We start from the raw sequence: 12,682 nt of genomic DNA on the forward strand, positions 1-12,682 counted from the left end.
TTGGTACAGATCCGTCTGGAACAGCCTCGTAAGTAACATCTGATATGCGACGCAACACACTGCAGAGTCCAAAGTAGCGGTTGAGAAATTTTTCGAACATGCCTGGGCGGCGGACAGGCGGACACCCATACTTTGTCAGCGGGCTGGAACACGACGTAGCGGTGTCGGTCGCTATATCGACGTGCATCTGTTGCTTGCTGTTTCGTAATGTGAGTACGGGCGAGTTGGCGAGCTTCTTTAGCGTAGTTGTCGGATTCTTCGGCGTCAGGTGTAAGCAGCTGGTCGTCAGCGGCACACGGCAGCATGGCGTCGGGCAGTCGAAACGGAGTGAATTGAGTTGTTTCTTGAACGACCGTGTTGTATGCGAATGTTACAGAAATCAAAATCTTGTTACGCGTTTTATGCCATACATCTCCGTACATGTCGAGCATATCCGCTATTGTTTTGCTTAGTCGCTCGGTAAGACCATTAGACTGGGCGTGTCTTTTGGTGATGTGTCTGGCTTAGTTGGAAAACTTCTTCAAGAATCGCGCTGTAAATGCCTTGCCACGATAAGTGATGACGTATGAAGGGGCACCATGCCGGAGGACAACCTACGTCATGAAGAATTGTGCCGCTTCGGAGGATGTCGCACGCGACACCGCCATAGTTCCCGCGTAACGTGTAAGATAGTCATATAATCCATTTATTGCCAGAGGACGATAGAGGAGAAGTCCATACCAATTTGGTCGAATGGTACTAGCAGTGGGGGAATAGGCTGCAGGAAACCCGCTGGCTTCAGCGGCGATGTCTTGCGTCGCTGGCACTCGCGGCAACCTCTCACATATTGATGGATGGTGGCAGCAAGTTTGGGCCAGTAGTACGTCTGGAGCACTCTGGTAAGAGTTCGTGCAAAGCTCAGGTGTCCAGCGGTGGGGTCATCATGGCAAGCATGAAGGATGTCGCCGCAGAGATCTGCAGGTATGATCAGAAGGTAGGCTCGGTCACTGTTGCCGGCGCTTTTCTTGTAGAGGATGCCGTCGTGCGTGCAGAAGGATGACAAGTTCTTAAACAGTCGGAATACTGAAGAATCGAGACCCTCCAGATGATCGATCACAGTTTTGAGGTCTGCATCTCGCCCGTTACCGGGCCTTTAAATCGGAGAAACTGATGATGCCAAGAAAATGGGCGTCTTCGTGCGTACTGTGACGGGCAACTCCACAAGAGCTCGAGACAGTGTGTCAGCATCTTCATGTTTATGTCCAGATTTGTAAACGATGGAGTAATCAAATTCCTGCATACGGAGACTCCACCGTTCAAGCCGTTGACGCCGGGCGTCATGTCAGTAACGAGTTTCATGCGAGTCTCTTACGCTCGGTTTCATACGGCAAGAAACTCTAATAAAATAAGCACCGGATTTTCTCATTACAGGACTTTAGAAATTGAGTTCTTCGTTTCAAAAACTAATATGGCGCCGTCTTGTTCACGGTTTCAAACTCCCTGTTAGGATTAGGCACCCAGCTGCGATAATCAAAAAGTTAACGAGTGGTTTTTGTAATTGGACGGAAAATTTAGGAGCGTCTCATACCAAACTGCTACCGCCGCGCCTTAGAGTTGATTCCTGCAAATACGTTTTAATATTTTAAACCTTCTATCTTTAAAATTCTCAAAGTGTTCGCCAAACGCCTTGAATACGAGCAGGTACCGTCTTTGCCAAAAGTAACCAGGCTGCATGTTTTGCTTATCGCTTGTATTCTAAAGCCAACATGGCTTCCCAGAAGGTCACAACTTGTTAATAAGTGAGGGCAGGAGCTCTCCTTTACTTTGCACAGATTTACAGCTTCAGCAGTGGTACGAGTTCTCCACTACCTGACCTAGAAGCGAAATCTGCTTCCTGGTTACTTTTGGCAAAGACGGTACATGTTTTTCCTTTCGTAAATAGCTGTCGATGATCCTTCAGCTGAACGTATAAAATTATACGCTAAGCGTCAGTCTTTGTTTCTTATTTCGAGCAACTGGCCCCACTAAATTTTGGAAACATTGTAATACATCTTCGAAAAGTCATAGTAAACCTGGGACTGACTTTAATAGGCAAGCAGCATGCATGGGCCCGTATACGCATGCTCGTTTTGCTGTAGTTTTGCTCTATTTTACTGGATTCACTTCATTCCAACGACTGTAGATGCACTCAAGGAGCAGACGTGTATTCGGCTGAAGTGAAGTTCCCTTTAAATTAACCATGCGCCAGTTAAAATTTTCATCTGAAGAAGTTCCGCAGTGGATTAGCCTTCAACGTTACGTTACACGAACATTCCACGACGAGTTGGTAGGGGTAACATACCCTAGGTATTTGTAATCTCTTGATACTAATAGGTAGTTTAAATGCATCACATATACTTAGTAAGCGCTGACTGATTTTAATTGCAAACATGACAAGATTGCATTTAGGTAAATTAAAAGGTATCTTTCAGGGTCCGTATTACGAGTTTGCGTTGTTATCGTGAGTATCGCTATCTCCCCGACCTCGAGCCATCTGATTGGTGGAAACGTTGGAAAATGACGTTGGCCCCTCTTCCGGTTCCGCAGTGGAAACACCCAGTTCCGGCGTTTCGACCAATCAGATGACTCGAGGTCACGTGAGATGGCGACACTTCGATAACGGCGCAAACTCGGAATACGGGCCCAGGAGTGGCGTCACGGTGGTAGTGAAACTGTAAAGCAGAGCTCTAGTCACTCTGTAAATGTTGGCAGTCCGCGCTGCACTAGCTAGGGATCTCGCTGAAGACACAGCAGCCAATAGCAATCAGACTTGCTCGTCATCAGCGAGATACTTTATATAGGTCAAGAAAAACAGAGGGCCCAAAACGAATCCCGATAAGAACACAGACACACGTGCCGAAACTCGCCCGGTCCAGAACTACGCACCGTTTTCTTTCAGACAGTAAATTTTGCCGGCGTATTAAGGAAAGATCTTTTAATTTGTGTGACATGTAAATGTATAAGAAAAGGAATCAAATTCCTCCCGGAAGTCTGAAAAACAAAAACGAGGACGCGATTTTGTGAGTAAGAACAAAGAATAATTCGTGTCGCAGGAAAACGCAGCTCTAAAACCGTGCGCATTGGAGAAAGGGAGATGCAGGATGACTAATTAGGTGAGTGTAAAGGTAATGACAGGCTCAGGTGCTTTACGTGACACACTTAATAACGGTACTTGTCTGTATAGTTACATCTTTCTTTCGTTTTGCCACCTCTTTTAGAGATTAGAATAACGTTTCCATTTTTTTTTTTTCAGTCGTGGCCCGGTAGAACTCCTTGTTTAAGACAAATAACAACATTTAAAATAGAGCGCAGTTCTTAAGCCCCCAACTGAATATCCCAACTGGAACTGGAGCAGAGTGCACATTAATAACATGCTGGAAAATTCTAGCTCATTAAATTCTTTGGGGCGAGACCGCTTTCGAAGCGGTGACTGTGCTTTGAGGAATTGGTGAGAAACGGGACTGGAAATATACACTGAAGTTTACAGGCAGCTTTTTATATGAATTGTAGTTTATTCCGTCGATCACATCCGTAACAGCTTGTGTGCTGCTTATTTCTTGTTTTGGAGATGTTTCGCAAGTTTCTTCAGGTTGCATTGCCTGACCTGGAAGGTATACCTGTACTTGCTCTGCGCATGTTTTGTCATGACTCTGCTCAGCGCTTTCATTTGTGAAGTGGATGTAAGATTAGAAAGCAAGCAACAGATTCTAAAGAACCTATACTCTGTTTATCAGGTTACGAAGTCCCCTTGTCGTTCGTGACATATCGCTGCGGCGATTGACAGTATAATAGGACACGCGAATGAATAAAGGTTTGCTTTAACAATAAAAGCTTTGCTTTCAACAAATCCGACGACCTATTAATATCTAGGCGTAAACTACAGGACGGTAAGCGGGAAAGAAATACATCATGTTGGCTTGACAGTGAGGCACATGGAATTGTGCTTTTCAAGAGAACACTTAGAACAATATATTTCGGCTGAAACATTGCATTGCGATACGCTCTACAAATTTCATTATTTCCTTTTGTGATGCCACACTGCAACGTTCACATTAATCTGAAATTAAGGGAGGATGTGGGGATCGGATAGCGAAAACCACAAAAAAAGTAGATTTTAGAAAACTCAGCTTTTCTTTATGCCCTCATTATATTTCGTGCTGAAATATTTCGCCCCGAAACAAATTTCAAGTGCTCTTAATAAATATACGGACAACGTAAGGCACATATGCAATGTATGCTAGTTTAGAACTTTAAGGCTTGTTTTCTCAAAAGTTTGTTTTGATCGAGCATCACCTTGCTCGTGGAAAGCATAGCATTTTGTTGTAATTGCTGACATATGCACTGTATCAAACAGTCTCAGGTTTAGGCTCACATTCTAAACAATACGAGAAGGTGAACACTGCGCCTTTTAAAAAAGATCAGGGAAATTCAAAAAGCAGTAAAGAATGCTTTAATTTAGTCCACACTTCTTATTAAATATTAAAGCACTTACAGACCCGTAGCCAGTCTTGTAGTCGCAATAGCCCTTCTACGAGCAACCAACATGTGAACGACATGAAAACTATCATAAGACAAAAACTACTGAAGATATCTCATGAAACATTATATCTGACTGCTGGATGCTATTTCAAGTCAGTGTACTAATTTACATCGCTCTAAGCCAAACAATAAGAAAGCTTGTCTCCGATCCGCTCATCCTCCTTAATATGTATTATCCACAGATAATCACAGTGGCATTACGCATAATCGAAATTCAACCCCCCCCCCTTTCTACCTCCGTTCTCTGCTCCTCGCCATCCGCTTACAGATGTCTTGGTTACAGTTGTTGGCCGGTCCTTGCTAGTTAGCGCAACTCGGAGTGACAGCCACATATGGCGACCCACGGTGTGTGAGTGTGCACGAAAGTAAAAGAGGAGTTTAGACGGCGTGCCGAGTCATCAGTATAACTTTGACTAACTGAAATAGTTTTGTAAACTAAATATTTGTTTCTGAAGTGTATGCAACGTACAATGCACGAACCAACGAATAAAATATGTCAGACGTATGGGTGTTCCAAAATAATATTCCTACGTACATGCATTAACGGTGAGAAGCTGGCCAAATCATATTCGCCTAAGGAACGTAGCAGCGGCGTATCAGGATGCTTTCCGTATACTATTACAAGGGCAACTCAAGCAGCTGTGCTTTCATACTTTGCTCGAATTTGAAGCAAGATGTCGAGCTGCGAATGGATTAAACGAACGCTAAAGAATAGGAAAATAATTCGAACACCTAACTCAATGCCCCGCCGGGGTGGCGCAGTGGTTACGGCGCTCGACTACTGTTTCCAAGGGTGCGGGATTGAATCCCGGCCTCGGCGGCCGCTTTTCGATGGAGGCGAAAAGCAAAGGCGCCCGTGTGCTGTGCGATGTCAGTGCACGTTAAAGAACCCCGGATGGTCGAAATTTCCGGAGTCCTCCACTACGGCGTCTCTCATAGCCTGAGTTGCTTTGGGACGTTAAACCCAACAAACCAAACCTAACTCAATGCGGACACACTAGTATGTACTACCAGAGTCCTCGAGGTCTCTGTACTACAGTAGCCCTTCTCTACAGGGACTCGAAGTAACCACCGAGCTCTGTTCTGAGCTGGGGGCGCTCGATGGGTAAGCAAACTTCAGCTGTTTTGTGGCTCCCTGCTGGCCCTCTTTCCACATGGCTCAGCTGCTGATAAAATCCGCTGCGTCATAAGCTGTGCATTCTGCTTTGATGGTGCGTGTTCGAACCGCCTCTTCACAGCACCGCCGCTAACCTGCTCGTCTTCCTCTTGCTCTTCGATTCCTCCCGGACGTGCCTCTTCTCGTGATCTCAGTCGCATTAATCTCTAGTGCAGTGCCGTTGCGGTTGCTGCGTTGTTGTGGCTTTTGTATATTCTCTGGAGGGAATGATGGTAGCAACGTGTGTTGGACATCTTCTGTGGCAACGCTCTTGGCGACCAGGAGGTGCAGGAAGGGGAATGCTGGGAGGGGACGGGGTGTAGTTCGTGGTATGCGCCAAGCAATCGGTTGATCCTTTTATATATAGTTACAGCCAGGGATTTGCCCAGGATCTGAAGATAAGCTGTGGTCTAAATTTCAAGGAAGGGAGGAGGGAGTAGAAACATAGAAACATTACTATAGCCATCCTTGGTCGGTGCAAAAAAAAAAAAAATTGTTGCAGATTAAGGGGTGTCGTCAGAAAAACAAGGAAGGGTGTATACTTACTCCTTCCAGGGGCACGTAGGAGTATCAGGGATTATAGCGCCATGCTTTCGTTCTTATATTTTTTGCCAGCTTCCCCCCTCCCAGCTAAACATCCCCCGCCTAACATTTTCTCTGTTCAGAAAAATCTTTTTCCTTTTTTCTTTTTTACGGCGCGGTGCGGGCATCCGCCGAGAGTGTGTTACTGCTCTTTTGACTTTTTCCAAACCAATGTTTAGTGCACGTGGTACTCACTCGTGGTACCTTATAGATAATCCGCCATTAAAATTCAGATACGATGTATGATGTACTGCTGTGCCAGATAAAGACAACCCCTCCTTTAAAAAATGCCGAATGTTCTAGCACGGAGACAGCAACTGAGCGCTGTTGAGACTCGCGGGGTGTACACTATACAGTATATTTTTAAATGCTCACAGTATACTGTTTCATGAGGTAAATCGGAAAACCATGCTGGAGGTTTGTGGGAAACCTCGACATTTGACCAAGTAACCATTTTATCTTGGAGAACGAAAAAATACTGCAGAGTAGGTCACGCGACTCACACAGCCCTCAGATGGCTTCACTGAGCCATATAATATAAAAGTGCCAAGAATTTAAAGGCTTTATTTAAAAGTGTGCACGGTTACATTTAGCTCAGGTACCCGATATGTAAAAGGTGATTACGGTGTAAGGATATGGATGTGACCTTGACCCGGAAGTAAACGAACCGAATACGGCTTCTTGCAAAGAGAAGAAAATGCTGCAATTTTGTCGCTAAGAAAATTGGAGAGGAGATAGAGAAGAAGAGAAAGCTGCTTCATTCGCATTCTGCAATGCAGCAAAGTTCAGACACTTTGATTTGTACTCGAGTAACATGCACTTGTCCTGTGAAGGTTATTATTGTTTTTTTTTTTTTTTTTTTTTTTTTGACGCGATTCTCAAATTCTTCACACCGCAGAAGCTGTCCGACGCGCGCCTTTTCATGGAAATCAAATTACAAAAAAAGTATGGAGATAATGTAATCTGTAAGTTTGGCTTTTTGAGATAATTTCATATCCGACGTTCATTGAGAATATTATTTCCGCGTTTTTTATTTTACTGATTCTAATTTATGTTTTTCAATTTTGTTACGTGTCGCACAGTTTCATGTTTCCACGTACGATTTGCACTTCCTTGTGAAAAGTAAAGGTTGACGGGCGGGGGGCGTGAATGTGAACAAAGTTTAATTGCCTGTTCCAAATTCTGGCGTATTCCTAAAACATTTGTATAATGAACTTGACCAGAAAGTGAAGGTTCCGCTGCTACACATATCGCCTCACGCAAGATACTCTATTGGCGTCAGGTTTCCCAGCATTAAGTAATCGCAAAAGTTCTGTTTTGCTACGGGTAACTATTTTCAATAAATATATATATATAAAAGAGGGAATAGTAAACGGCGATGTGAAATTTCGTAACGATGTTTTCGATGCCGTCGTTCGGAGCCAATTTCGCTATTTTATTGGACGACAGCCTGTGGGCGCGCGAAATGTCTCATATTCGTCGCCAGAAACAAAACAGACCGAGCACACTCATCTGCGGCCATAAAATGTCGCGGAAGGAATACGGGACTTCAGCGGCGTATTGTTTTGTAACGCCCCCAGCACGGAGATCGCCATGGCCCCCAGACAAGGAGGAGCTCTTCCGCCCCTTTCGACGCACGCCGCAAAAGCATGCGTGCAGGTTTCGCTTTCGAAAAGCTTCCCGTCAACAGCTGTGCCTCAACCACCTGGCGAATGTCGATCTCAAGGCAACAGCGGTGGAAGAGCCAGCCTAAACACACACCTATAGAAATTGCGCGCAGTGCTTCTTTTCGTTGCGAGCTGAACATCTGCACGTAGCAGGAGCGTATGCAGGAAGCATGCAATTTCTTCGCCTTTGCGGGCATCTAGCTGCGCCTCTTCGAAGCTCTCTCTCTCTCTCTCTCTTTTTTTTTTTTTTTTTTTTTTTGCGGTCGGGATTAAATTTGTGACCAATTTTAGCAGCGCGCGCGTACGCCTTGCACGGCGCTCTTTTTTTCCAATTCGCCGGTAGGCGTGGCCAATCACCTGGCGGCGGCATCGGCGCTTCGGCACCGCGGTAGCAGACGGCGCGCTGCTCTAGCCGGCTCTTCATTAGCGGGCGCGCGAGGGGAAAGAGGAGCGTCGGAGAAGCCAGCGGGAGCCCGCCGCCGTCGTGTGTGCTTCGGCCGTGCGCTGCTGTTTGGGACGAGAAAGTGGTCGTGTCCTCGGCGCGACCTCGCGTCCTCTGCTGCTGCTTCTGCGGTGGTGGTTGTGGTGGTGGTGTTTGTTGTGTCTGTGTGCTGTGGATGCACTGCTGCTGAACGTCATGAACCGTCCCCGGTACGACGTTCCGCCGGAGCTGACGAACCTGCTGCTCGAGTTCACGGTGAACGTGATGATCGAGCGGCCCAGCGACCTGGTGGAGTACGCGGCGCGCTATTTCTCCGGGCTGCGCGACGAGCGGCAGCGCAGCGCATCGTCCGGTCGACCGCCGGCGATCGCCGAGAACGACGAAGCCATCTACAGTGACGAGGACGAGCCCATGCCCAGTGAGTAGTTTCACCTCCCTTCCCCTTTGCTGCCCACCCGGGGCCTAGGCCTAACCGGCGGCCGGCTTCCCCGGAAGCGGTGGCGAGCCCCGGCCCGAAAGCTACGGCGCCGGCGCGCCCACCTACGGTTGACCGCCCGTCGTCTTCGGCGTTGGGCGTTCCTCCCCTCGCACTAGCGCTCGTATTCGGAAGCGTTTTCCCCGTAGTCGGTGCCAAGGAGTCGTGCCGAGCGAGGAGCCCGGTTCCGATGGGAGCCACTTGTGGCTGCTCGGCGGGCTGCAGCTTCGCGCACTACACACACACCCGAATCATTGGCGCGTGGAAAAGCAGCCGGCTACCGCGCCGCGCTCCATTGCGTGCTGACAAACCCGCAGTGGATGGGCGAGGGCTAAACTTGCGTAAGAGTGAGCTCCTGTGTATAACACCGGGGCTTGGAGAGCCTATGACATACAGCGCACGAACGATGTACCGCGCTCATCCGCCGCCCGCTGGCATACACACACTAGCACCCGGTCTGTAGGCAGAAACCACTAGCGGAAGTCTTGTTTGCTGCTGATCGACGCTGACCGCGTGATGTTTTCGCTTTGGAATCGGCATCGAAAGTGCTCCACTGGCGTAATGTCGCTATTACACAACACTGCTTTTTGGCATGCTCTACTATGGAACAGGAGTGTAATTGAGATCCATCTGAGGGATGTAGTGCACTTCGTCGTCGAACAGCGCCACGATCACGTCCTTTTAAGCAACAGCCTGTGAATTTGCGAGATGTGACTTCTTGGTTTCAGATGCTTTGCTTTGGGGCTGTGTTGGTTGTAGTAATTAAAGAGTTGTTTGCTCTAAGTTTTTTTGACCGAGAGATAGCTCGCTTCCCATCATATCAGCGACTTTGTTTAGTCCAAAAATACTGACATCAGGGGCATAGATACCTTTCATTATGAATTGAAATTGAACTTCAGCCTGAACTGTTCATGCTTATGCTGTACCGCACTTCAGTTGCTTCAAAAACAGCACTGCATAGGCTTGATGGCTCAGGCCGTATCTGACTTGAGGTTAGCTTGACAGATTGTTCGGTCTGTTGTTCGTGATTTGTCTTTTATGGTTGCCAAACAGTGCAGCATTCTTCCTGCTGCACCAGTTGGCACATAATGTATCCAGTTGCAGGACTTCCATCATATTCCTTTCCCTGCTGCATATCGGGTGCGATCGGCACTTCAATATTCGGCTTTATAGTCCCTCTTTCTACTTAGGTTATTAAATACATCATTGAAGTTGTTCGTGTTTATATAGCTTATTGCCATTACTGCTGCCTGCTGTTAATGGCTGTAAAAAGAATGGCGATTTGCTTGTATTTATTCTCCAGACATGTGGGCTCTATCAGCCTCATGTGTGCAAAAGTTGGGCAAGAAACATCCTGGTGATACATTATTTTGTGCTCATGTAAAGTGTTCTCGATAATGTTACAAAGAGTTTGCAAATGATGTGATTAGAAATGCTTGCAATAACTTTCACACTGTTTGGAGTGACGTGTGAATTTGTTTCCAGCGTTCCTCTTTGTAAGGTACACTGACATATGTTGGATTTTCGTTGAGAGCCCGAGTGTGTATATGCAAGTGCGTCTCTGATCAACGGCCACTATAATTTCATGGTTCACATTTTAGGTTACAATACATGTTTTTCAGCAGAAATGGCCTTCTGTGATGGAGAGTTTGACTATGTACCTCCTCTGTTAACTGCATTTGAACTTGCTGAAGTTTCTTGTTACTGCGGCTGAGCTATGCATATGTGACATGTCTTCTAAGTGATGGTTCTGATGGATAGGCCTCTAACCTTCCATCACTAATAGGTTGCAGCATTGAAGGAAAGAATTGGAAGTCGCTCTTTGTTATTGTTGTAAGCGGGTGACAACCTTGCACTGATAAAAACAATTATTGTTCAATGTACGACATTAGTGCCGCACATTGGGCAGTTTGAAAAAGGTCTCTTGTGTGTCATCAGTCACACTCGCATCACGTTATGTTCATAATTTAATAGAGCACTGAGCAACATGCTAAAAGGGGTGACACATGCGCTTGTCATTTTTTTTATTATGTGACCTTGTTCCTTTATGTTGCACTAATATGAACTCTTGGTAACTTGTTCGGCCATCTGTTCTTTTAAGGCATTCTGTAGAGATTCCCCAAGTTTCTTTTTTTAATATCTTGTTATCACCACAACATTATCAGGGTATACTCATCGTGATCAACTTTTAGTATAATCAGCCTCTATCTCTAATGTCAAGGTTTCTCTAGATGTGCAGATAAAGTTTGTTTCTTCAGGAGTTTGACTTTTATGGATTTTATGGAAGCTTTATTTCAAAGCTATAAGCAAAATTATACTATAATGCTTCCTTTAATGTAGGTGGACAACAACTGTGAAGTCATGCTTGCATATGTTTTATGATCTTGCTCACTTCCGTTTTTTTGAGGCTGTGTTCAATCTTTATAAATGTGCCGTGCTCTTTCATTAGTGGTCTGAGTGATCACATGCTTCGTGTTTGCTCTAGGAACAGGAAGCGAGACCGGCTTGCGTGCCACGTCAAACGTGTCGTGTCGCTGAGCGTGCAAGCAATGCTAATTAAATTTCATCGGATTGTACAAATGCAGCTGGATGAGACCTGCTGCGTGCTGCATCTCCTGCACATGTGCACATTACATGTGGAAATATCTGTCTGCAACATAGCCTCCTTTATCTGTAATTATACATGCCTTTTAGTCAGCGGCAGTCCCGGTACCGGTTTGGTGAGGGATGGAACCTGTGCCTTATTTTTATTTCTTAGTTTTTACAATTTTATGTTCGTTTGTTGCTAGATCATTGAAATGGAAAAAAAAAAAATTGGAATTCATTGTCTGAGTAAAACATATTGTCAGAAACAAAATGTATGGCTTTTTTTTGTTTGTGTAGGTATAGCAGGTTTTATTAACGTTAATTTGACATGTCTCATTCAAATGAGCAATAAAAAGCGTGTTAATGTTCTAATAAACCTTCATTGAAAGTTACCTCCATAGAGGTTGCTTTTGGCAAACTGTTTCATTGTAGTGTTTTCTTCAGCAGGTTAAAAAATCACTCTTGCTGAGATATTTAATAATCTTTAGTACTGCTTAAGAAAGAAGTAAAAGGAGTAACATGTCTGTCCCTGAAAAGAGATCACTTCATCAACCTGGTCGCATTAGAAAGAGTGGAGCTTGTCAGTCATCTTTATGAGCTTTTCTTTTTTGTGTGGCATTATGCTATGAGCCAGGGTCTTCAATGTGCTAACTTTCAGAAGACCTGTTTCTGCCAGCGACATCTTTTGATTGATTATAGTCCTACTGTTCCTGTATTATAACAATTTCTTGGTGAACTATGTTGTTACGACGTTTTGCAATATTTTGTTTGTGAGATTCAGCATTGTGTAAACCCTGCTGTCAGTTTAAATCACTATGAAAAAGGGGAGACTTGGTGAACCTAGAAGGTAGAAGGAGTGCACAGAATATTGCAAAACGCTGTGCTACCCTTAGCTATTCTGCAAACTTGACAGTTAGCAGATTGATGGCCCAAACGGAAGAGCGTTGTTTAAGCTCATGCCTAGAACATTTAACGGAGGTAACATCAAAGGTATCAACCGGCTATATTTTGTTGTGTGTGGTTGAAATATTGCCCAAGGGGCGTATTTCTTAAGCTTCCATTTTTCATTTTCTGCTTTGTTTTGGTCACTGTTAAGGTGACGAAGCTGCATCTTTCAAATAACTGTAGGAAGTTACCAGACTATTGGCTCATTATTGCCTGCACCTCAATATTGCCATTTTACTCGTTGCTAAATGGATGCTGCTTGGCCAGGCCCC

General features: G+C 45.3%; 1 protein-coding gene across 1 annotated transcript in view; it reads left to right on the forward strand.

Annotated features, from left to right (window-relative positions):
* Positions 1 to 8,349: 8,349 nt before the first annotated feature.
* Positions 8,350 to 12,682, forward strand: part of Pka-R2 (cAMP-dependent protein kinase type II regulatory subunit) — a 142,138-nt gene continuing 137,805 nt past the window's right edge. The window contains exon 1 of the mRNA XM_084579314.1: positions 8,350 to 8,822. Within this exon, the coding sequence (XP_084435440.1) occupies positions 8,600 to 8,822 (223 nt within the window). The 5' untranslated portion in view covers positions 8,350 to 8,599. The remainder of the gene's footprint in view (positions 8,823 to 12,682) is intronic.

The sequence above is a fragment of the Amblyomma maculatum genome, chromosome 9 (assembly GCF_055883805.1).
Source record: "Amblyomma maculatum isolate TAMU_Amacu chromosome 9, ASM5588380v1, whole genome shotgun sequence".
In the NCBI taxonomy this organism is placed as follows: domain Eukaryota; kingdom Metazoa; phylum Arthropoda; class Arachnida; order Ixodida; family Ixodidae; genus Amblyomma; species Amblyomma maculatum.